The 27626-nt window shown below is 41.7% G+C and overlaps 1 protein-coding gene across 2 annotated transcripts in view; it reads left to right on the top strand.

Annotated features, from left to right (window-relative positions):
• The first annotated feature begins 2108 nt into the window (after positions 1-2108).
• The window catches only part of LOC128705649 (galactoside alpha-(1,2)-fucosyltransferase 2-like), a 40206-nt gene continuing 14688 nt past the window's right edge, over positions 2109-27626 (top strand). The window contains exons 1-4 of one of the 2 annotated variants that reach the window (XM_070082920.1): positions 2109-2659; positions 4641-4831; positions 4983-5063; positions 10476-10579. In XM_070082920.1, coding sequence (XP_069939021.1) covers positions 2643-2659; positions 4641-4831; positions 4983-5063; positions 10476-10579 — 393 coding nt within the window. In that variant the 5' untranslated portion in view covers positions 2109-2642. The remainder of the gene's footprint in view (positions 2660-4640; positions 4832-4982; positions 5064-10475; positions 10580-27626) is intronic. The other variant, XM_070082919.1, reaches the window with a different exon arrangement.

Raw genomic sequence — 27626 nt, forward strand, 5'->3', positions numbered from 1 at the left:
TCACCCCAAGATGACGCTGGAGCACAGGTGGTGCTGACACGCACTCACCCCCGGGACGACAGTTGGAACACAAGTGGTGGCGACATGTACTCACCCCAGGATGACGCTGGAGCACAGATGGTGCTGACACGCACTCACCCCCGGGACGACAGTTGGAACACAAGTGGTGGCGACATGTACTCACCCCAGGATGACGCTGGAGCACAGGTGGTGCTGACACGCACTCACCCCCGGGACGACAGTTGGAATACAAGTGGTGGCGACATGTACTCACCCCAGGATGACGCTGGAGCACAGGTGGTGCTGACACGCACTCACCCCCGGGACGACAGTTGGAATACAAGTGGTGGCGACATGTACTCACCCCAGGATGACGCTGGAGCACAGGTGGTGCTGACACGCACTCACCCCCGGGACGACAGTTGGAATACAAGTGGTGGCGACATGTACTCACCCCAGGATGACGCTGGAGCACAGGTGGTGCTGACACGCACTCACCCCCGGGACGACAGTTGGAATACAAGTGGTGGCGACATGTACTCACCCCAGGATGACGCTGGAGCACAGGTGGTGCTGACACGCACTCACCCCCGGGACGACAGTTGGAATACAAGTGGTGGCGACATGTACTCACCCCAGGATGACGCTGGAGCACAGGTGGTGCTGACACGCACTCACCCCCGGGACGACAGTTGGAATACAAGTGGTGGCGACATGTACTCACCCCAGGATGACGCTGGAGCACAGGTGGTGCTGACACGCACTCACCCCCGGGACGACAGTTGGAATACAAGTGGTGGCGACATGTACTCACCCCAGGATGACGCTGGAGCACAGGTGGTGCTGACACGCACTCACCCCCGGGACGACAGTTGGAATACAAGTGGTGGCGACATGTACTCACCCCAGGATGACGCTGGAGCACAGGTGGTGCTGACACGCACTTACCCCCGGGACGACAGTTGGAACACAAGTGGTGGCGACATGTACTCACCCCAGGATGACGCTGGAGCACAGGTGGTGCTGACACGCACTCACCCCCGGGACGACAGTTGGAACACAAGTGGTGGCGACATGTACTCACCCCAGGATGACGCTGGAGCACAGGTGGTGCTGACACGCACTCACCCCCGGGACGACAGTTGGAATACAAGTGGTGGCGACATGTACTCACCCCAGGATGACGCTGGAGCACAGGTGGTGCTGACACGCACTTACCCCCGGGACGACAGTTGGAACACAAGTGGTGGCGACATGTACTCACCCCAGGATGACGCTGGAGCACAGGTGGTGCTGACACGCACTCACCCCCGGGACGACAGTTGGAACACAAGTGGTGGCGACATGTACTCACCCCAGGATGACGCTGGAGCACAGGTGGTGCTGACACGCACTCACCCCCGGGACGACAGTTGGAACACAAGTGGTGGCGACATGTACTCACCCCAGGATGACGCTGGAGCACAGGTGGTGCTGACACGCACTCACCCCCGGGACGACAGTTGGAACACAAGTGGTGGCGACATGTACTCACCCCAGGATGACGCTGGAGCACAGGTGGTGCTGACACGCACTCACCCCCGGGACGACAGTTGGAACACAAGTGGTGGCGACATGTACTCACCCCAGGATGACGCTGGAGCACAGGTGGTGCTGACACGCACTCACCCCCGGGACGACAGTTGGAACACAAGTGGTGGCGACATGTACTCACCCCAGGATGACGCTGGAGCACAGGTGGTGCTGACACGCACTCACCCCCGGGACGACAGTTGGAACACAAGTGGTGGCGACATGTACTCACCCCAGGATGACGCTGGAGCACAGGTGGTGCTGACACGCACTCACCCCCGGGACGACAGTTGGAACACAAGTGGTGGCGACATGTACTCACCCCAGGATGACGCTGAAAGATTATAAGAAGTGCACCAAGCATTGCCCGGTCTTCCTGAAATGATTACTCAACACCAGCACCTGATTAGGACGTAATTAAATCAAAATGAATTATTCTTCGAATCGAGAGACTAAAACGTTTTTCTAAGTTGCTGGAAACAGTGTTGAGCTAATAGTGATTCCGAGCTAAATCTCTTCTCTCATTTCTATAATAATCAATTCACTGAAGAAGGAACTGACGCAAGTTGGAAGCCGAGAAAGAAGGTGTTTTAAGTTGCACTGTGTCCCGCTTGATACAGGTGACGGCTGTATCAGTCTCAAGCTGCTGTAGTTCTCACCAGTCGCCTGTGAGAGCCCAATTGGGGAAGCTGTAGTGCGGTTCATCACTCTCTCAAACATCTTCCTGCTGCACATACACACACAAACACACTTGGTGCCACATATCAGCGTCAATTTTCGAGAGTAACATTTTACAACGGAATAGCTCCAAGAATCGTCTAAAAGCATTTACAAACACAATAGTGTTTGTTTATATCCAAGGAGACTGAAATGACGTGACCTGCACTGAGGGTAGACGCCCATGAAAGTACACCTACTATTGCATCTCCCCAAGGACTGTACGTACACCCAGTACTGAACCTTCACATGGGCTGGACGGACACCCATTACTGAACCTCCTCTCGGTTTGGACCTCCACACGGACTGGACATATTACCTAGTACGGGACCTCCACACGGAGTTCATTGGTCATGATGAGATCTAGACGGTGAGTAATAATCCTTCAGTATTTTAGCACTTCATGGCAAGAAACAAGCACGACTTTGAAGGACAAATTTGGGAAATCCTCAGAGAAGCAATAGGCAGAAGATCTCTTAAATTATATCAACAATTTATGTGGATGAATGGTTCAAAGAACCGACATGTTGTTAAATTAGACACATGTGCAACTCTTGGGTATCTTTATTGAGGAAACGTTTCGCCACACAGTGGCTTCATCAGTCCATACGTAGGAGAAACTTGAAGAACAGGAGGAGAATGAGGTAATCAGTCCCTCAACCTTGATGGACTGACTACATCGACTCAAGGTTGAGGGACTGATTACCTCATTCTCCTCCTGTTCTTCAAGTTTCTCCTACGTATGGACTGATGAAGCCACTGTGTGGCGAAACGTTTCCTCAATAAAGATACCCAAGAGTTGTACATGTGTCTAATTTAACAACAATTTATGTGTGTAAATGAACTTGAGGACCAAGTTTTTAAGGTCCTTTGTATGCTGCTAGAAGAGGCAGTGCGACACTTATCAAGTTAACGCTCTCATTGAGCGAAACGTTGTAATAGATTGTGTCTGTGGGACTACTGTGTCCCAAGCATAATTTATGGGCCAGGAGCCAAGCATTGTCTTTGATTTAAATAATGAAGACATTTCCCCATTTGTCAAAATTTCATTGTTATGATCCAATCGGTTTTAGGAATTTTCTTGATAAAAAAATATGAGAAAATTATCATGTTTTTCCTTCCATTGCAAATTTTTTCTAGTTAGTTTATTAGGCTTAAAGTCTACTGACTATAAGAAGCGCCAATAAGGCTGCATGTCACTTGTTAGCACCAATCAACAAGGATTAAAATGAATGTATTTACACAGAGTGTATGTATATAAGAGGATACATGGGAAATACAGATAACAGAGAACTGTAAACCCACACCGAGGCTGACTGCTGAGGAGAACTATTTACTTCTATCTAGATTAAGTGACTTTCGTGCATTATCTATGTGTGCAGTTCAAGGTCATATACACTTGTTTTACATGCCCTTGTGCTGCAATATTTCTAGTAGTGTTTACTATACCGGAGAGCTAATCAGTGTTTGCATGAGTTCATCCTATTTGCGTCCCTTTGATCCTGGTTCTCTAAATTCAGTCTGTCCCTGTCTGCTCTATCAATTCCCTCGTTAAATTTTGTATTTCATAATCATGTTTCCTCTTGTCCTTCTCTCCGTCAAGACGCCAAGTTCAAAACCTACAAAAGAAGAAGAAGCCACTTTCTGATAGTTCATTTCTGAGCGTAATAGTCGAAACCTAACTTTCAGAAACACTCAAAACTCTGTAAGAACCAGGGATACTGTCAGAAATATGGGCTTAATGGATCTATAACTCCAACAAGCCAACAGATTTGTATGTAAAACAATATAAGATTAATTTGGTTCTCAGTAAAGGCGAGTTAGCTTTGTGAAAACAGTGCATTTTTAGAGCATTTTGTCGTGTTTGACCTACTTAGCTGATTTGGTTAAAAGTTATTATTATTAAATATTATTATTATTGATCAATCAGTGTCTGGGGAGCGGGAGGTCATCAGGTCTGATTCGAGGAAAGAGAAGGCTTTTTATCCAAGGAATTGACTAGAAAGCTCTTCAGCAGTATCAAGACAGCCACCACGATGGGCAGAAAGACTACAAAGAAGAAACTGGGATACTGGATGAGGTAATGAGACAGGTGTGTGCACGAGTAGGAGTGATGAAGACAAGTGCACAACAACATTTCGCTCTGTGTAGAGCGTTTCGACATAAGTGTACACAGATCAAAACTGACAGGCTAAATGCTTGTTGCATCTGTGTCCTTTTCTCATTAACGTCAGCAGAGGGATGTACTCTGGGCTGTTCGCCGACATTTTCCTTTCCCCATTTATCCAGTCGTGTTACACAGGCATCTCAAGACTTCTGTTTAGTGAACACGAAATTAACTTTGTTTGCAGGGGCGTGTGTGGAGGACGAGGCTGTGTGCTGGTGCTGGTGGTGTGTGCAGGAGGAATCCTCCTGGTCCTTCCTAGTTGCTACCAGTTCTTCCTGCACACTCTGGCTCAACTGCATCAACTGATGTCCATCCTTCAACATCCTTCTGTCTGTCAATACCCGTCTTTTTTCTACAATGAAACAGAGATAAAAGGTGAGCGTTGATAAGCTAACGCTTTACACTAGACTTCTCCAGGTATGGAATGCTATTGGTAAGGAGGACTGCAGTTTTAAGTACGTTTGTGAGCGTATGTGTGTGTGTTTAACTACTTGACATTGCCTCCAGTTTACCTCTCACTTTCCAGGCATTAATTCAAGTGTAGTGTCTGCTGGGAGATGTCTGCCACAGCCTCGCTATCTGCCTCTGCCTCAAGACAACCAGCAAGGTGAGTCCAAGACTTGCTCACTTGTCTCACACTCCTTATTTGCCCTCGTGTAGTTGATATATTTTAAACGTAATCAAGCAAGCTACCAGGGAATGAGTTCATCTTAGTCTGTAAGTATATACAACTTTGGTTGTAGACAAATGAGACACTTGTGCAACACTTAAGAATCTTTATTGTGGAAACGTCTCGCCTGCTAGTGGTTTCATCAGTCCAATTCAGAGAAAAACGGTGAAAATTGAGGAGTTTGAAGTAATCAGTCCCTCAGCCCGGAGAAGATGTGTTCAGTCCATCAGCTTTGATAAAGGTTCAATATATGAAGGGAGGAGCTCATACACTGGAGACAGTACGTATGTCGTACTTTTATCAAGATTGATGCAGTGCTCCTCTTTCTTAGTATTTGACTGGCCCCTCCTACTCTGACTACCTCCTCACTACTACTTCCTTCCATCCACTACTACTGCTACTACCACCTCCTGCCTATATATACCCATCCTGCTTTCCTTTTTGTTAGTGTGACTTTGTAAATGGTCCAAGTCGGACCGAAACGTCGTCGTAAGCTCCTCTCTTCTATGTGCGGGTTATTTTTGTATTGTGCCTTTTTTTTGTTATTTGTTTTCAAGATTGATGGATTGAGCACATCATCTTCAGGCTGAGGGACGGATTAATTACCTCAAACTCCTCCTCCCCATCTTTCATCGTTCTTTACTGGACCGATGAAGCCATTACCGTACTAAAATCTTGCTTGTGTTGCTGTTTAAGTTTCTTGTATCGATCGCTCACATGTTGTTTGCAGCGATTTTCTCGATTTACGTTGTTTAGGCTAGGTTAGATTTAGTTAGGTAAGATTGTCGAGTATAAATAATAAAAAAATGCCAATTATAACATATCACAAAACCAGTAAACGAAAAATACAGGAGATAAAATTTTTGAAGCGTAAACAGTGACATAAACACATAAGAAAAAACTCGGATAATCACTATGGCTCAGTGAGCAGTCATCTGTTTGACTGTCTTAGTAACAGTCACATGCTGACTGCTGTTAATGTCGACTATATTACTGTTGCTGCTGTTTTTTTTGGCCGCATTAGTTACGGTGGTTGTTTTTTTGCTGCTAAATTATGAGCAGCGAAGATATTCTTTTTTTCATTCTATATGATTTAACCAGTAATTTAAATTTGTATTTGAACTGCACATTTTAAATGACTAGTATTTTTTTAAAACAATTGTTTTCAACATATATTAACTTATACCATTACTGTAAAATACATTAAGAATCAAGATTTTATAGATACATTTTTTGAATTATTATTTGAGAAATTACCTACATGAAGTTTACAGGGTATTACCTGAATTATTATGTGCAAGTAATTTGGGTGACATAAGTGAAACTTAGTCACAGTAGGTCACAGGACTGTAACTTCCTCGATGCCCACTTTATCACCACTCTCACAAAAAGCTTGACATAATATTAGATTAATAATTACAATATTAAACATTAATTCCAATATTAGTAAATTATAAAATACTGTGGACTGTATAATTAGGCTAACTGGGTACACAGAATGTAACTGTTATACATAAATTATAATGGTGTTATTAGAAAAGAAATTCGTATTACTACTAACCATTTAATTACTGTAGATGGATTACACCACAACACCTGCCTGACACATAGACCCTACACTGGCCAGCTAAAGATCTATGTGAAAGGACTAATGGTGCACTTCCCTGTGTGAGTGATACTGTATTCTTTATCTTCCACCATCTGTTTGTAATTCTTGAGGTTCCCAATTCTTCAGCAGGAGATACTAACTCAGGTTCGCATTACAAATTTAGGCCGAAACACCCCAATTTGGCCTTGAAGACGCCGGATTAGCTGAATTTTCTATGACAACTCGCAAGTTACAAATGGCGTCTTCCCCACTTTCCCAAACTTACTCATGTGGAATTTGGGAAAATTCAAAATTTTCCACACGTTTCAAAAGTGACTAATAAATGGTTATAATCATAACCATGATTATTAAAGAGGTGGAAGCCAGGGAAAGGCCTCAGTCAGATGACCAAAAATACCAACTGTAGGTCATATGACTAAAACCCGTGTCAGGAAACATTTGTCCTGTTTCCTGATAAATATTATACCTACCTTCATAATTGATACAGAACTGTCTTTTTTTGTATTTTTTTTAAAGGAGGTACATATACAATATGAAGATTGATTAGTATTATTTTGACACTGGCTGTCAGATGAATGGTAACTCTCTCACTTTACTAAACACTATGTCACTTTCAGGTCGTTCATTTGATGTCCAAGCCTCGTATTCTCTCTTTTTCTCAGATGATCTCGAATAAACCGTAAAATCTAGTCCGTAAGTAAGTTTATTCAGGTATACACAAATACAGTTACATAGAATTATCATACATAGCAGCATATGTGTATAGAACCTAGGATAACCCAAAAAAGTCAGACAGAGTGACTTCCATTGGGATCCTTTTACCTTATTATTATAATATAAAGGTTATAATATTTTCTTATTATTCTATAATGAAGATAACATCTTATTGTCATACTAAAAAGGCTATCTACTACACGAGGGTCATTAAGACTATCTACAATACGAGGGTCGTTAAGACTATCTACTACACGAGGGTCATTAAGACTATCTACAATACGAGGGTCGTTAAGACTTTCTACAATACGAGAGTCATTACTAGGAATAAGGTAAAATTTACACGTATGTTAGCTAAAAAATAGAAAATCATTCCCCACCCTTTCTGTAGCTACATTCATCAAACACCTTTTGGCACTCTTCTTGAACTGGTTCATGCTATGACTGGCTTTGACATGTGCGGGCAGTCTGTTCCATTCCTTTATTGCTGTACAATAAAAGGTGTTTGAAGCCTGGCCAATGACTGTGGGTACTACAAAGTTGTGCTCTCTCCCCCTAGTACTATGACTGCTGCGGTTCCCAACCTTGACAAAATTGACAGCAAGATATTCTGGACACTGTTCGTGAGCAATTTTATAAACATGATTTAGCTTCAGTTGTTTTACTCTGTCTTCAACATTCAGCATATCCAACTGCTGTAATTCATCCTGGCCTACATGCTCTCTTGGTCCCAGCCCCAGGATGAATCTTACGATTTTGTTCTGGGTGATTTGCAGTCTATCTTTCAGTTTTTTTGTCAAGGCAGAGTGCCATGAAGAGAAAGCGTAATCCATATGGCATTGTATAAGGGCTAGACATAGGGTCCTGCGAGCCTCAGTAGGTAGACACTGTGCCTGTTTAAATTAATGAACTACGTTAGTTAGCATGTGCTGGGAACTTTGATATCATTGCATTAACTGAAACTTGGTATGATTTAAAGAGTCGGGATATGATTGCTGAATGTAATATTCAAGGGTTTAAGTTGTTCCATGTGGATAGATGTAATGGGAAGGGGGAAGGAGTTGCATTATATGTTCGAGAAAATATTAATTGTTGCATAAAAACAGGTATAAAATAGATGGAACAGTAACAGAATCTGTTTGGGTAGTTTGTAGAGGGTCAAGAAAAACTAATTCTAGGTGTAAGGACCTGCCTTGCATGGGCCAGTAGGCCTTCTGCAGTGTTCCTCCATTCTTATGTTCTTACACTGTTCCCTGTCAATTCTCCTGACATGCATGGGTCAAAGGGGATTCCCAGATACTTTACTGATGAAACCAAAGTGATGGGCTCCCCATTACAATGGACATTAAAATTATTTACCCTTCTCAGTTTGTTTCGTGCCAAAGAGAATGGCTTCAGTTTTCCCGAGGTGTAATGATAGTTTGTTGTCTACTAACCATTTGCTGCAGGACTCCAGTTCCAGTGTTAAAACATTAGCTATATCTTGTGGGTCCTTACCTGATACTACCAGAGCACTGTCATCAGCATACAGTAGGAGTTTGCACTTGACACCAATAGGCATGTCATTGACATAACATAAGAATAATAAGGGACCCAGAATACTACCTTGGGGAACTCCACATGCTATCGGCAAGGGTTCTGATTCCGTTTTGTTGATTTTGACAATTTGTCTCCTGTTGCTAAGGTAGGACTTAAACCAGTCTACAGAACCTATACCGATAGCTTGAAGTTTCTTACATAATATATTGTGGTTGACAGTATCGAAGGCCTTCTGCAGGTCTAAGGTTACCATACTTATGAGGTTCCCCTTTGACATTTCAGTTCTCAGGTAATCCATCAGATTAATTAGGGAGGTGTCGGTTGAGTAAGATCTTCTAAAGCCCGACTGATAGCTATGGAGAATGTTGTTGCCATTAAGGTACTTAACTACTTGAGAGTACACCGCCCTCTCTAGAATTTTGGATATTATACTGAGTATACTAACAGGCCTATAGTTGCTTACATCAGACCTACTATTTTTCTTGAAGATAGAAGTAACTCTGGCCTCCTTGAACCCATCCGGTACGGTATTAGTGGTGATTGATAGATTTATTATGTGAGCAATAGGGATTGACAGTTCAGAAGCACCATCTTTTAGGAACTTAGACGGGATGTTATCAGGGCCAGTGCTCTTAGTTGGGTTTAACCTGCTTAGTTCTTTTTGAATAAAATCATGAGATACACTTACTAGTTGACAACTGTTTGGGATTACCCCTTTATTGGTATAGTATGTTTGAAACTTATCAGAATCTGTGTTAAAGGTATTTGATGCAGCTGGTAGTTTACTTACTAGTGTTGATGCAACAGATATGTAGAAGGAATTAAAACAATTTGCTACCTTAGATGTTTCGTGGCATACCTCATTATCGATAGTGAGTACTAAGCTAGACCTATCTACTGGTTTATGGCTATACCCCAACTGTTTTAGTTGTTGCCAGAGCTTTCTGGGGTTATGCTTATACTCTTAAATTTTTGAGCAATAGTGCTTTGCCTTTGCTCCTTTTATAAGTCTCTGCACTCTGTTCCTCACCCTTTGGAATTCATTTAGTGCTGCAATATCCTGTCTGCTTGCTTTAAATCTTTTTAGCAGCTGGTCTCTGAATTTCATATTAACTAATATCTCAGTAGTCATCCAGGGTTCAGTTCTTCGTTTAATCCTAACCTCTTTAACTGGTGCAATATTATCAAGGATGGTAGTGAACATTGTTTTGAATTTTTCCCAGGCATCATTTACGTCCGTGCAATTTGTTATCACTGTCCAGTCACAATTGTGTAGCCTATTTACCAGTGTTTCTTTACTGTAGTTTCTAGTTGACCTCATTTTTATTGTCCTGTTTAGGCCTATCCTATCCCTAGTGATTTTCCTAGTGCAGTAAATGATGAAATGATCACTAAGGCCTGTGGTAATGACGCCTGACTGACTAATGTTCTCTGTTATCTGTTATTCCCACGTACTCCTTGTTATCGGCATGTACTGCTGCTTGCAGATCGCAGTCTGCCCTACATCACAATCAACAGGGGAGGCAGAATAGGTAACGAGATCTGTCAGTACATGTCCTTGGCTGTACTCAGGAAGATGTTTGGTGTTAGGGTGAGTAAACACATCACTACTGTTTACCTGGAGTTTACCTGTATCTCTGGGATGTCTTGCAGTACTGGCAGTATTATTATGGATTTTTTTTTTAAATTCAGTGTTTTTGTACCAAAAAGTAAATTAAGCCAATTTCATTGATTGCTAATGGATTTCTTTTGATGCAGGGCAACTATTTAAAATTAACTTAAAAAGAGTCTAAGAGTATTGTTACTTTTTGTTCTGGAACTCTGATGGAACAATGATTGGCAAGACTGAATTACAGACCGCTTAGTGGTTTTCCAAAGATTAGTCTCAGTTGCTGGCCTGGTTTGGTGTGCAAAGGATGTATTCCGTTTCTTTTTAACTGTGATAATTCCATCAGTGTGTATTTTCTGCACCTGTGCTTGCTGCTAAATGTGCCTTTTGTTTTTTCCTTGCAGTTTAATGGTTAGAAAGTCAGTAAAAATACAAACTAGAGTCTTCGCAAAGTGGAACAGATAAGCATTTTAATGATTAATAGAACATTGAAACAGAAAGAAATAGCAATAAAATTTGTTGTTTCAACACAGTAAAATTAAAAAGAAACTGATTTTAAGTCAAAAAGGGCGAGCAGATGTGGTAGAAAGTGGAGAACAACAACGCGATTATACAGAAAAATAATACGAATGGCTCTTAACAACAGAAGAGTATCTTGTAGGCAGATTTCCTCTGACGAAGCAGCAACAAGTGTTAGCCTCGCCCGAAGGACAGTTAATGAGAAACTTTTGGAGAATGGATTGAAAGTATATCGTCCCAGACAGAAGCCGCGATTTACTGAACCTATGATACGGAAACGTTTAGCCTGGGCTAAGAATCACATTGAGTGGACTTCGGAACAATGGTAGTAGATAAGAATTATATTTAGCTTTTCATTTCATTTTGTTGATCATAAAAGAACATTAATTATTAGTAAAGTGACGATTCTATTTGAAAAAAAAATAAGATTATTATTAAGCTTATCTGGTTGTTCCACTTCTGTTGTCTCTTCTGTTGTTGTAGGTGGTGTTGCAGGTGGTGTAGGTGTTGCAGGTGTTGTAGGTGGTGTTGCAGGTGGTGTAGGTGTTGCAGGTGTTGTAGGTGGTGTTGCAGGTGGTGTAGGTGTTGCAGGTGTTGTAGGTGGTGTTGCAGGTGGTGTAGGTGTTGCAGGTGTTGTAGGTGGTGTTGCAGGTGGTGTTGCAGGTGGTGTTACAGGTGGTGTTATAGGTGTTGTAGGTGGTGTTGCAGGTGGTGGTGTAGGTGGTGTTGCAGGTGGTGTTGTAGGTGGTGTTGTCTGACGAATCAACCATTGCAGTGATGGATGTAAGAAGACGGTCAGGTGAGGAATTTATGCCTTAATCTCTGAAGAAGACGGTCAAATTTCATGAGAAAATCGTGGTGTGGGGAGCCATTTCTCTTCATGGAACTAGTCGTTTGCACATTGTTAAGGATATCATGAACTAGGTTAAGTATATAGAAGTACTACAACGCAAGTTACTGCCTCAGCTAAGGGACTGATATGGTGATGGACGTTGGATATTCCAGCAACACTTAGCCCCGTGTTACTAAGCAAAATCAGAGAAGACGTGGTTTGCACAAAATGGCGCTGAGTTGCTCCCATAGGCTGGGAATTCCCCTGACATGAACTCCATAGAGTTTATGGTGTGTGTCGAAGGATGAAAGACACCAAGTTCCCATTACGACCAAAGGGCAACTTGTAGAACGTCTTATTAAGGTTTGGTTTCATTCTGCCAGAATCAAGGAATCATGCACAACTTTGATGGTTGGCAATACTACACGTGTTCCAGCATTTATGAATACTAGGGCTGGTCAGACTAAATATTAGTCAAAGTAAAATAGCTGACTTGTACTGGTGTATGAAAATAGATCCATTAGCAGTAAAATATGGAATTTTTAAAAAATCCATAACAATAATACCAGTATTGTATATCTGTTAATATAAGTTAATGTCTGATGTATCTGTTTTTATATCTCTCAGTATATGTTAATGTTTATTAATATATGCTACTATCTGTTAATATCTAATATACATACATATACATATACACACCTACACCTACACACACACACACACACACACACACATATATATATATATATATATATATATATATATATATATATATATATATATATATATATATATATATATATATGTATATATATAACCATGAAACAAGTGGTATTGAACCATATACCAAAATGCGGCCAGCCAGGATTTAATCCTGCGACACATTCTCCCGCCTCATGAGACGGAACAATGTTCACATCGCCTTACCCAGTGATCCTATAAAAATCACGCACCCAGCAGAGCTAGGTGTTGTTCATGATCCGAGGACACTCGTGGTAGTGGTAAGCTCAAGGCTAATTTCAATCACCTCCCATGTGAATACCAGTTTCCACAAGCAGTTTATATAGTAATGAAACCACGAAACAAGGGAGGTGACATACAACAGGAGTGACGACATCTAGTGTTCCTAGACGCCTGTTATATGTGAGATTGGTGGTCAAGTCGATTAGGGCGTCTTGAGTTTTAACAAGCTGCCCAGGTGGCGTGTTAAAGCTCGAGGGTTCGAAGCGTGGCCAGTGCAGTATATATATATATATATATATATATATATATATATATATATATATATATATATATATATATATATATATATATATATATATATATATGTATATATATATATATACATAATATATATAATATACATATATATATATATATTTATATATATGGTATAGGTAGTAGGTTGGTAGACAGCAACCACCCAGGGGAGTACTACCGTCCTGCCAGATGACTGTGAAACAGAAACCTGTAACTGTTTTGCATGATGGTAGGATTGCTGGTTTCTTTTTCTGTCTCATAAACACGCTAGATAACTGGGATATCTTGCTACTCCTACTTACACTTTGGTCACACTTCACAGACACGCACATGCATATATATATACATACATCTAGGTTTTTCTCCTTTTTCTAAATAGCTCTTGTTCTTCTTTATTTCTTCTATTGTCCATGGGGAATTGGAAAAGAATCTTTCCTCCGTAAGCCATGCGTGTCGTATGAGGCGACTAAAATGCCGGGAGCAATGGGCTAGTAACCCCTTCTCCTGTAGACACTTACTAAAAAAGAGAAGAAGAAAAACTTTATAAAACTGGGATGCTTAAATGTGCGTGGATGTAGTGCGGATGACAAGAAACAGATGATTGCTGATGTTATGAATGAAAAGAAGTTGGATGTCCTGGCCCTAAGCGAAACAAAGCTGAAGGGGGTAGGAGAGTTTCAGTGGGGGGAAATAAATGGGATTAAATCTGGAGTATCTGAGAGAGTTAGAGCAAAGGAAGGGGTAGCAGTAATGTTAAATGATCAGGTATGGAAGGAGAAAAGAGAATATGAATGTGTAAATGCAAGAATTATGTGGATTAAAGTAAAGGGTGGATGCGAGAAGTGGGTCATAATAAGCGTGTATGCACCTGGAGAAGAGAGGAATGCAGAGGAGAGAGAGAGATCTTGGGAGATGTTAAGTGAATGTATAGGAGCCTTTGAACCAAGTGAGAGAGTAATTGTGGTAGGGGACCTGAATGCTAAAGTAGGAGAAACTTTTAGAGAGGGTGTGGTAGGTAAGTTTGGGGTGCCAGGTGTAAATGATAATGGGAGCCCTTTGATTGAACTTTGTATAGAAAGGGGTTTAGTTATAGGTAATACATATTTTAAGAAAAAGAGGATAAATAAGTATACAAGATATGATGTAGGGCGAAATGACAGTAGTTTGTTGGATTATGTATTGGTAGATAAAAGACTGTTGAGTAGACTTCAGGATGTACATGTTTATAGAGGGGCCACAGATATATCAGATCACTTTCTAGTTGTAGCTACACTGAGAGTAAAAGGTAGATGGGATACAAGGAGAATAGAAGCATCAGGGAAGAGAGAGGTGAAGGTTTATAAACTAAAAGAGGAGGCAGTTAGGGTAAGATATAAACAGCTATTGGAGGATAGATGGGCTAATGAGAGCATAGGCAATGGGGTCGAAGAGGTATGGGGTAGGTTTAAAAATGTAGTGTTAGAGTGTTCAGCAGAAGTTTGTGGTTACAGGAAAGTGGGTGCGGGAGGGAAGAGGAGCGATTGGTGGAATGATGATGTAAAGAGAGTAGTAAGGGAGAAAAAGTTAGCATATGAGAAGTTTTTACAAAGTAGAAGTGATGCAAGGAGGGAAGAGTATATGGAGAAAAAGAGAGAGGTTAAGAGAGTGGTGAAGCAATGTAAAAAGAGAGCAAATGAGAGAGTGGGTGAGATGTTATCAACAAATTTTGTTGAAAATAAGAAAAAGTTTTGGAGTGAGATTAACAAGTTAAGAAAGCCTAGAGAACAAATGGATTTGTCAGTTAAAAATAGGAGAGGAGAGTTATTAAATGGAGAGTTAGAGGTATTGGGAAGATGGAGGGAATATTTTGAGGAATTGTTAAATGTTGATGAAGATAGGGAAGCTGTGATTTCGTGTATAGGGCAAGGAGGAATAACATCTTGTAGGAGTGAGGAAGAGCCAGTTGTGAGTGTGGGGGAAGTTCGTGAGGCAGTAGGTAAAATGAAAGGGGGTAAGGCAGCCGGGATTGATGGGATAAAGATAGAAATGTTAAAAGCAGGTGGGGATATAGTTTTGGAGTGGTTGGTGCAATTATTTAATAAATGTATGGAAGAGGGTAAGGTACCTAGGGATTGGCAGAGAGCATGCATAGTTCCTTTGTATAAAGGCAAAGGGGATAAAAGAGAGTGCAAAAATTATAGGGGGATAAGTCTGCTGAGTATACCTGGTAAAGTGTATGGTAGAGTTATTATTGAAAGAATTAAGAGTAAGACGGAGAATAGGATAGCAGATGAACAAGGAGACTTTAGGAAAGGTAGGGGGTGTGTGGACCAGGTGTTTACAGTGAAACATATAAGTGAACAGTATTTAGATAAGGCTAAAGAGGTCTTTGTGGCATTTATGGATTTGGAAAAGGCGTATGACAGGGTGGATAGGGGGGCAATGTGGCAGATGTTGCAAGTGTATGGTGTAGGAGGTAGGTTACTGAAAGCAGTGAAGAGTTTTTACGAGGATAGTGAGGCTCAAGTTAGAGTATGTAGGAAAGAGGGAAATTATTTCCCAGTAAAAGTAGGCCTTAGACAAGGATGTGTGATGTCACCGTGGTTGTTTAATATATTTATAGATGGGGTTGTAAGAGAAGTAAATGCGAGGGTCTTGGCAAGAGGCGTGGAGTTAAAAGATAAAGAATCACACATAAAGTGGGAGTTGTCACAGTTGCTCTTTGCTGATGACACGGTGCTCTTGGGAGATTCTGAAGAGAAGTTGCAGAGATTGGTGGATGAATTTGGTAGGGTGTGCAAAAGAAGAAAATTAAAAGTGAATACAGGAAAGAGTAAGGTTATGAGGATAACAAAAAGATGAGGTGATGAAAGATTGGATATCAGATTGGAGGGAGAGAGTATGGAGGAGGCGAATGTATTCAGATATTTGGAATCTTATAGGAGTCAGGAATCGCGGGAAGAACTAAAAGCCATAAATGAAATCGAAAGAAACCCAAAGTATTTCTACTCCTATGCCAAATCAAAGTCGAGAACCACGTCCAGTATTGGGCCCCTACTTAAACAAGATGGGTTCTACACAGATGACAGCAAGGAAATGAGTGAGCTACTCAAGTCCCAATATGACTCAGTTTTTAGCAAGCCGCTAACCAGGCAGAGAGTCGAAGATCAAAATGAATTTTTTATGAGAGAGCCACAGAATTTGGTTAACACAAGCCTCTCCGATGTTATCCTGACGCCAAATGACTTCGAACAGGCGATAAATGACATGCCCATGCACTCTGCCCCAGGGCCAGACTCATGGAACTCCGTGCTCATCAAGAACTGCAAGAAGCCCCTATCACGAGCCTTTACCATCCTATGGAGAGGGAGCATGGATATGGGGGTCGTCCCACAGTTACTAAAAACAACAGACATAGCCCCACTCCACAAAGGGGGCAGTAAAGCAACAGCAAAGAACTACAGACCGATAGCACTAACATCCCATATCATAAAAATCTTTGAAAGGGTCCTAAGAAGCAAGATCACCACTCATCTAGAAACCCATCAGTTACACAACCCAGGGCAAAATGGGTTTAGAACAGGTCGCTCCTGTCTGTCTCAACTATTGGATCACTACGACAAGGTCCTAGATGCACTAGAAGACAAAAAGAATGCAGATGTAATATATACAGACTTGGCAAAAGCCTTCGACAAGTGTGACCATGGCGTAATAGCGCACAAAATGCGTGCTAAAGGAATAACAGGAAAAGTCGGTCGATGGATCTATAATTTCCTCACTAACAGAACACAGAGAGTAGTAGTCAACAGAGTAAAGTCCGAGGCAGCTACGGTGAAAAGCTCTGTTCCACAAGGCACAGTACTCGCTCCCATCTTGTTCCTCATCCTCATATCTGACATAGACAAGGATGTCAGCCACAGCACCGTGTCTTCCTTTGCAGATGACACCCGAATCTGCATGACAGTGTCTTCCATTGCAGACACTGCAAGGCTCCAGGCGGACATCAACCAGTGGGCTGCAGAAAACAATATGAAGTTCAACGATGAGAAATTTCAATTACTCAGATATGGTAAACACGAGGAAATTAAATCTTCATCAGAGTACAAAACAAATTCTGGCCACAAAATAGAGCGAAACACCAACGTCAAAGACCTGGGAGTGATCATGTCGGAGGATCTCACCTTCAAGGACCATAACATTGTATCAATCGCATCTGCTAGAAAAATGACAGGGTGGATAATGAGAACCTTCAAAACTAGTGAGGCTAAGCCCATGATGACACTCTTCAGGTCACTTGTTCTATCTAGGCTGGAATATTGCTGTGCACTAACAGCACCTTTCAAAGCAGGTGAAATTGCTGACCTAGAAAATGTACAGAGAACCTTCACGGCGCGCATAACAGAGATAAAACGCCTCAATTACTGGGAGCGCTTGAGGTTCCTAAACCTGTATTCCCGGAACGCAGGTGGGAGAGATACATGATTATATACACCTGGAAAATCCTAGAGGGATTAGTACCGAACTTGCACACGAAAATCACTCACTACGATAGCAAAAGACTTGGCAGACGATGCAACATCCCCCCAATGAAAAGCAGGGGTGTCACTAGCACGTTAAGAGACCATACAATAAGTGTCAGGGGCCCGAGACTGTTCAACTGCCTCCCAGCATACATAAGGGGGATTACCAACAGACCCCTGGCAGTCTTCAAGCTGGCACTGAACAAGCACCTAAAGTCGGTTCCTGACCAGCCGGGCTGTGGCTCGTACGTTGGTTTGCGTGCAGCCAGCAGTAACAGCCTGGTTGATCAGGCTCTGATCAACCAGGAGGCCTGGTCATAGACCGGGCCGCGGGGGCGTTGACCCCCGGAACTCTCTCCAGGTAAACTCTCCAGGTAAACTCCAGTGGACGTGTCAGCGGATGGGTCTATGAAAGATGAGGTGAATCATAGAACTGATGAGGGAAAAAGGGTGAGTGGTGCACTTAGGAGTCTGTGGAGACAAAGAACTTTGTCCTTGGAGGCAAAGAGGGGAATGAATGAGAGTATAGTTTTACCAACGCTCTTATATGGGTGTGAAGCATGGGTGATGAATGTTGCAGCGAGGAGAAGGCTGGAGGCAGTGGAGATGTCATGTCTGAGGGCAATGTGTGGTGTGAATATAATGCAGAGAATTCGTAGTTTGGAAGTTAGGAGGAGGTGCAGGATTACCAAAACTGTTGTTCAGAGGGCTGAGGAAGGGTTGTTGAGGTGGTTCGGACATGTAGAGAGAATGGAGCGAAACAGAGTGACTTCAAGAGTGTATCAGTCTGTAGTGGAAGGAAGGCGGGGTAGGGGTCGGCCTAGGAAAGGTTGGAGGGAGGGGGTAAAGGAGGTTTTGTGTGCGAGGGGCTTGGACTTCCAGCAGGCATGCGTGAGCGTGTTTGATAGGAGTGAATGGAGACAAATGGTTTTTATTACTTGACGTGCTGTTGGAGTGTGAGCAAAGTAACATTTATGAAGGGGTTCAGGGAAACCGGCAGGCCGGACTTGAGTCCTGGAGATGGGAAGTACAATGCCTGCACTCTGAAGGAAGGGTGTTAATGTTGCAGTTTAAAAACTGTAGTGTAAAGCACCCTTCTGGCAAGACAGTGATGGAGTGAATGATGGTGAAAGTTTTTCTTTTTCGGGCCACCCTGCCTTGGTGGGAATCGGCCAGAGTGATAATAAAATAAAATATTAATTAAATATAGGGAGTGGTAGGAGAAAATTCTCAAACAGCTTCAGGGAGAACCTTGAGTTCTCCCTGAAGCAAGTTTATTCTTTTCTCTGAGGATTAGGGTCCCTAGAATAGTTCTAGAGGTGGTACCTCCCTATATATAATATATATATATTATATAATAATAATATATATATAATATATATTTTATTTTTTTTTTATTATCACACTGGCCGATTCCCACCAAGGCAGGGTGGCCCGAAAAAGAAAAACTTTCACCATCATTCACTCCATCACTGTCTTGCCAGAAGGGTGCTTTACACTACAGTTTTTAAACTGCAACATTAACACCCCTCCTTCAGAGTGCAGGCACTGTACTTCCCATCTCCAGGACTCAAGTCCGGCCTGCCGGTTTCCCTGAATCCCTTCATAAATGTTACTTTGCTCACACTCCAACAGCACGTCAAGTATTAAAAACCATTTGTCTCCATTCACTCCTATCAAACACGCTCACGCATGCCTGCTGGAAGTCCAAGCCCCTCGCACACAAAACCTCCTTTACCCCCTCTCTCCAACCTTTCCTAGGCCGACCCCTACCCCGCCTTCCTTCCACTACAGACTGATACACTCTTGAAGTCATTCTGTTTCGCTCCATTCTCTCTGCATGTCCGAACCACCTCAACAACCCTTCCTCAGCCCTCTGGACAACAGTTTTGGTAATCCCGCACCTCCTCCTAACTTCCAAACTACGAATTCTCTGCATTATATTCACACCACACATTGCCCTCAGACATGACATCTCCACTGCCTCCAGCCTTCTCCTCGCTGCAACATTCATCACCCACGCTTCACACCCATATAAGAGCGTTGGTAAAACTATACTCTCATACATTCCCCTCTTTGCCTCCAAGGACAAAGTTCTTTGTCTCCACAGACTCCTAAGTGCACCACTCACTCTTTTTCCCTCATCAATTCTATGATTCACCTCATCTTTCATAGACCCATCCGCTGACACGTCCACTCCCAAATATCTGAATACGTTCACCTCCTCCATACTCTCTCCCTCCAATCTGATATTCAATCTTTCATCACCTAATCTTTTTGTTATCCTCATAACCTTACTCTTTCCTGTATTCACCTTTAATTTTCTTCTTTTGCACACCCTACCAAATTCATCCACCAATCTCTGCAACTTCTCTTCAGAATCTCCCAAGAGCACAGTGTCATCAGCAAAGAGCAGCTGTGACAACTCCCACTTTGTGTGTGATTCTTTATCTTTTAACTCCACGCCTCTTGCCAAGACCCTCGCATTTACTTCTCTTACAACCCCATCTATAAATATATTAAACAACCACGGTGACATCACACATCCTTGTCTAAGGCCTACTTTTACTGGGAAAAAATTTCCCTCTTTCCTACATACTCTAACTTGAGCCTCACTATCCTCGTAAAAGCTCTTCACTGCTTTCAGTAACCTACCTCCTACACCATACACTTGCAACATCTGCCACATTGCCCCCCTATCCACCCTGTCATACGCCTTTTCCAAATCCATAAATGCCACAAAGACCTCTTTAGCCTTATCTAAATACTGTTCACTTATATGTTTCACTGTAAACACCTGGTCCACACACCCCCTACCTTTCCTAAAGCCTCCTTGTTCATCTGCTATCCTATTCTCCATCTTACTCTTAATTCTTTCAATTATAACTCTACCATACACTTTACCAGGTATACTCAACAGACTTATCCCCCTATAATTTTTGCACTCTCTTTTATCCCCTTTGCCTTTATACAAAGGAACTATGCATGTTCTCTGCCAATCCCTAGGTACCTTACCCTCTTCCATACATTTATTAAATAATTGCACCAACCACTCCAAAACTATATCCCCACCTGCTTTTAACATTTCTATCTTTATCCCATCAATCCCGGCTGCCTTACCCCCTTTCATTTTACCTACTGCCTCGCGAACTTCCCCCACACTCACAATTGGCTCTTCCTCACTCCTACAAGATGTTATTACTCCTTGCCCTATACACGAAATTACAGCTTCCCTATCTTCATCAACATTTAACAATTCCTCAAAATATTCCCTCCATCTTCCCAATACCTCTAACTCTCCATGTAATAACTCTCCTCTCCTATTTTTAACTGACAAATCCATTTGTTCTCTAGGCTTCCTTAACTTGTTAATCTCACTCCAAAACTTTTTCTTATTTTCAACAAAATTTGTTGATAACATCTCACCCACTCTCTCATTTGCTCTCTTTTTACATTGCTTCACCACTCTCTTAACCTCTCTCTTTTTCTCCATATACTCTTCCCTCCTTGCATCACTTCTACTTTGTAAAAACTTCTCATATGCTAACTTTTTCTCCCTTACTACTCTCTTTACATCATCATTCCACCAATCGCTCCTCTTCCCTCCTGCACCCACTTTCCTGTAACCACAAACTTCTGCTGAACACTCTAACACTACATTTTTAAACCTACCCCATACCTCTTCGACCCCATTGCCTATGCTCTCATTAGCCCATCTATCCTCCAATAGCTGTTTATATCTTACCCTAACTGCCTCCTCTTTTAGTTTATAAACCTTCACCTCTCTCTTCCCTGATGCTTCTATTCTCCTTGTATCCCATCTACCTTTTACTCTCAGTGTAGCTACAACTAGAAAGTGATCTGCTATATCTGTGGCCCCTCTATAAACATGTACATCCTGAAGTCTACTCAACAGTCTTTTATCTACCAATACATAATCCAACAAACTACTGTCATTTCGCCCTACATCATATCTTGTATACTTATTTATCCTCTTTTTCTTAAAATATGTATTACCTATAACTAAACCCCTTTCTATACAAAGTTCAATCAAAGGGCTCCCATTATCATTTACACCTGGCACCCCAAACTTACCTACCACACCCTCTCTAAAAGTTTCTCCTACTTTAGCATTCAGGTCCCCTACCACAATTACTCTCTCACTTGGTTCAAAGGCTCCCATACATTCACTTAACATCTCCCAAAATCTCTCTCTCTACTCTGCATTCCTCTCTTCTCCAGGTGCATACACGCTTATTATGACCCACTTCTCGCATCCAACCTTTACTTTAATCCACATAATTCTTGAATTTACACATTCATATTCTCTTTTCTCCTTCCATAACTGATCATTTAACATTACTGCTACCCCTTCCTTTGCTCTAACTCTCTCAGATACTCCAGATTTAATCCCATTTATTTCCCCCCACTGAAACTCTCCTACCCCCTTCAGCTTTGTTTCGCTTAGGGCCAGGACATCCAACTTCTTTTCATTCATAACATCAGCAATCATCTGTTTCTTGTCATCCGCACTACATCCACGCACATTTAAGCATCCCAGTTTTATAAAGTTTTTCTTCTTCTCTTTTTTAGTAAGTGTCTACAGGAGAAGGGGTTACTAGCCCATTGCTCCCGGCATTTTAGTCGCCTCATACGACACGCATGGCTTACGGAGGGAAGATTCTTTTCCACTTCCCCATGGACAATAGAAGAAATAATATATAAGAAATAATATATATATATATATATATATATATATATATATATATATATATATATATATATATATATATATATATATAATATTTATATATATATATATATATATATATATATATATATATATATATATAATATATATATATATATATATATATATATATATATATATATATATATATATATATATATATATATATATATATATATATATATATATATATATATATATAATATGCGTAATATTTATTAATCTGTTATATTTGTTAATATTAGCTTTATCTGCGTGTCATATACACTCCGTTGCCACTTTATTAGGTACAATTGTACACCTGATTATTAATTCAAATATCTAATCAGGTAATCACGTGGCAGCACCTCAATACCTAAAATAAAGAAGACAAGGTGAGGAGGTTCACCTGTTGTTCAGACTAACATCTGAATGCGAAAGAAATGTGATCTAAGCGACTTTGACCTTGGAACGATTGCTGGTACTAGTTGGGGTAGTTTGATGATTATGTAAATACGCAGATCAGCAGGGAAAAAAATCGAAAAAATTAAAAATACTTCAACATTCTGGTGTAAGTCGCATTTTCGTACCAAGTTTCTGTAACGAATTATAGTCACTACAACATTTTTTATGATGACGCCACATTATTATAACGAAAAGTAAGCGCTAAACCCACTAGGGTCATACAGCGCTGTGATGATGCAACAGTTAGTATATCCCTGTGCCTCAAGTGAATTTTTGGCTTTTCTTTTGTATATTTTTGTTTGCATTTTTCCATATATTAGCATCATTATAAAGTGGGAGGAGCTATGAGGGACGAGGAGATACAGGGAAAGTCTCAGTAGGACTGGAGACACCATGATGTATAATGTATAGCGATCAGTAGTTTGAGAAAGAGGAGAAACGTTTTTGTTGTGGTGTGGTAAAGGGAGTGAAGATGGCAGGCATTAGTGGGGTACAGGATGCCATAGTTAATATTTATATTCCTTCTGAAATTTGCTAAAAGAAGGAAGTCAGTAATGGGGACTGGAAAAGGGGACTGGAGTAATGGCACCCTGGATAGTAAAAGCCCCACAGTTGCTATCCTACCAGAAACGTAGTCACTATCGTTGCAAGGTATGGCAACACCGCTTACCCCCCCCCCCCCCCCCGAAAAAACAAACTAGTGGCGCAGAGCTCTTATTGTGGCGCTCTTATGTGGTGACATTTAAAGTAATTCAGGACCTCAAACTAATGTACAGGTGCAAAACAGGCAGATAGGTGTCAGAAGCCGCACTCGAGCGATAACCAGTGATGTTTGGGTGCACATAAGGTGCACTGATAAAATTAGTGATGGTGATTATGACGGTCTAGTAGCTAGGAATGCTAAACTTAACTTTATCTGCAATGTATGCATAGCACAACGTGAGCCCAAAGACCCAGTTCTGTTATCTCAAACACCACCAATGTGCTATGGTACGGAAGAACAGCAAAAAAAAAAAAAAAGTGAAATGTGGGAGATGGATGCACTGTGGATGTGTTAGGTTATGTTAATGGCACTAAATGTCAGTTTAGTAGAGCTGACATTAATTTAATTAACCTTCTTAGTACAAATGACCCCTTGCCGTATATTGGTGATTATGGCTGTTGCAAGAAAACAAACCTTCACTTTATTCATGTCAACGTGAGGTCACTTTTACCCAAAATATCAGAGATTAGGATTCTAGCTAACAGAACTTTGGCGACAGTTATATCCTTCTCTGAATTCTGATTGGATGTCACGTGACTGACAACGAGGTCAAAATAGAAGGTTACAATGTAAAGCACCAAGATAGAAATATGTAAAGTAAAAGGACAGAAGTGCAACTAATGTGATATTTTATTGTGGCAAACGTTTCGCTCTCCATGAGCGTTGTCAAGCCGATGAAACGAAGGGTGTCCAAATAACGTCTGCATGAAATGTCCATTATGAACGGCTTGACAAAGTTCCTGAAGAGCGAAATGTTGCCGCAATAAAATGTCACATTAGTTGCACTTGTGTCCTTTTACTTTACATATTGTCGGTAATTCTACCGGCATTTATACAAGATAGAAATAGAAAAGGCGGTGGGGTATGTGCCTATATAAGAAATGACCTATCCTTCAACCCAAGACCTGATCTGAATGACAGTAAACTGGAGATTCTATGGATTGAAGTGTTGCTGCCCAAGACTAAACCAATCCTAGTAGGAACTAGTTACCGACCCTCCCCCCCCTTCCCCTTTATCAGTTCTTAGAGATTTTTCGAGAGTCTTGTCCGGAATTGATAGCAGTTCCGAGAGAGTAATACTGGGAGACTTCAATATCTGTTTTCAACAACAAAATAACGGGCTATGTAACAGATATAAGCAAATTCTGGGATTAAATAGTTACACTCAATTAATTAATCACAGTTCTCAGCCACCTTAATTGACCATATACTTTGTAACCGCTCTGATAACATTAATCAGTCAGGTCTTAGTGATCATTTCATCATTTATTGCACCAGGAAAATCATCAGGGAACGGACAGGCCTACACAGGACAATAAAGTGAGGAGAACTAGAAACTACAGTAAAGAAACACTGGTAAATAGGCTACACAATTGTGACTGGACAGAGACAACAAGTAAACGATGCCTGGGAAAAATTCAAAACAATGTTCACTACCATCCTTGATAATATTGTACCAGTTAAAGAGGTTAGGATTAAACGAAGAACTGAACCTTGGATGACCGTTAAGATATTAGATAATACGAAATTCAGGGACCAGTTGCTAAAAAGATTTAAGGCAAACAGACAGGATACTGCAGCTCTAAATTCCAAAGGGTGAGGAACAGAGTGCAGAGGTTTATAAAAGTAACACAGGCAAGGAACTATTGCTCAAAATTTGAAGAGCACAAGAATAACCCTAGCAAGTTCTGGCAACAACTAAAACAGTTGAGGTATAGCCATAAGCCAGTAGACAGATCTAGCACAGTGCTAAATATTGATAATGAGGTATGCCATGAAAAAACTAAAGTTGCAAATTATTTTAATCCAAATTACACATCTCATCAACGCTAGTAAGTAAACTACCGGTTGCATCATATACCATCAACACAGACTCTGACAACTTTAAGACGTACTACACTAATAAGGGCGTCACCCCGAACAGTTGCCAACTAGTAGGTGTATCTTATGACTTCGTACGAAAAAAAAATAAGTAAATTAAGCCTAACTAAGAGCACTGGTCCGATAACATCCCGGCTAAGTTCCTAAAAGATAGTGCGTCTGAATTGCCAATCCTCGGCTACGGTGAAAAGCTCTGTTCCGCAAGGCACAGTACTCGCTCCTATCTTGTTCCTCATCCTCATATCTGACATAGACAAGGATGTCAGCCGCAGCACTGTGTCTTCCTTTGCAGATGACACCCGAATCTGCATGACTGTCTTCCATTGCAGACACTGCAAGGCTCCAGGCGGACATCAACCAAATCTTTCAGTGGGCTGCAGAAAACAATATGAAGTTCAACGATGAGAAATTTCAATTACTCAGATATGGTAAACATGAGGAAATTAAATCTTCATCAGAGTACAAAACAAATTCTGGCCACAAAATAGAGCGAAACACCAACGTCAAAGACCTGGGAGTGATCATGTCGGAGGATCTCACCTTCAAGGACCATAACATTGTATCGATCGCATCTGCTAGAAAAATGACAGGATGGATAATGAGAACCTTCAAAACTAGGGATGCCAAGCCCATGATGACACTCTTCAGGTCACTTGTTCTATCTAGGCTGGAATATTGCTGCACACTAACAGCACCTTTCAAGGCAGGTGAAATTGCTGACCTAGAAAATGTACAGAGAACCTTCACGGCGCGCATAACTGAGATAAAACACCTCAATTACTGGGAGCGCTTGAGGTTCCTGAACCTGTACTCCCTGGAACGCAGGCGGGAGAGATACATGATTATATACACCTGGAATATCCTAGAGGGACTAGTACCGAACTTGCACACGAAAATCACTCCCTACGAAAGCAAAAGACTCGGTAGACGATGCAACATCCCCCCAATGAAAAGCAGGGGTGTCACTAGCACGTTAAGAGACAACACAATAAGTGTCAGGGGCCCAAGATTGTTCAACTGCCTCCCAGCATACATAAGGGGGATTACCAATAAACTCCTGGCAGTCTTCGAGCAGGCACCGGACAAGCACCTAAAGTCGGTACCTGACCAGCCGGGCTGTGGTTCGTACGTTGGACTGCGTGCAGCCAGCAGTAACAGCCTGGTTGATCAGGCCCTGATTCACCATGAGGCTTGGTCACAGACCGGGCCGCGGGGGCGTTGACCCCCGGAACTCTCTCCAGGTAAACTCCAGGTAAACTGTTCCGGAGAGATTCAGGGAAGCCAAGGTTACTCCTATCTTCACAAATAGTAGGTCTGAAGTCAGCAACTATAAGCCTGTCAGTATACTCAGTGTGATATCCAAAATTCTAGAGAAGGCGTTATACTGTCAAGTATTTAAGTATCTTAGTGACAAAAATATTCTCCATAGTTACCAGTAATGTTTTAGATCTTATACAACCGACACCTCCCTCATTAATTTGATGGACTACCTGAGAACTGAAATGTTGCTAGGGAATTTCATAGGTATGGTAACTTTAGACTTGCAAAAAGCCTTCGATAAGGTCAACCACAATATATTATGTAAGAAACTACAAGCTATCGGCATAGGATCTGTAGAATGGTTTAAGTCCTACCTGAGCAACAGGAAACAAATGATCAAGATTTATGGCCCGGTGGTCTGGTGGCTAAAGCTCCCGCTTCACACACGGAGGGCCCGGGTTCGATTCCCGGCGGGTGGAAATTCCGACACGTTTCCTTACACCTATTGTCCTGTTCACCTAGCAGCAAATAGGTACCTGGGTGTTAGTCGACTGGTGTGGGTCGCATCCTGGGGGACAAGATTAAGGACCCCAATGGAAATAAGTTAGACAGTCCTCGATGACGCACTGACTTTCTTGGGTTATCCTGGGTGGCTAACCCTCCGGGGTTAAAAATCCGAACGAAATCTTATCTTATCTTATCTTAAGATCAACAACACAGAATCAGAACCCCTGCCAGTAACATATGAGATTCCCCAAGGTAGTATTCTGGGTCCTTTACTCTTCATGTGTTACCTGAATGACATGCCTATCAATGTCAAA

This window comes from Cherax quadricarinatus, chromosome 8, assembly GCF_038502225.1.
Source record: "Cherax quadricarinatus isolate ZL_2023a chromosome 8, ASM3850222v1, whole genome shotgun sequence".
In the NCBI taxonomy this organism is placed as follows: domain Eukaryota; kingdom Metazoa; phylum Arthropoda; class Malacostraca; order Decapoda; family Parastacidae; genus Cherax; species Cherax quadricarinatus.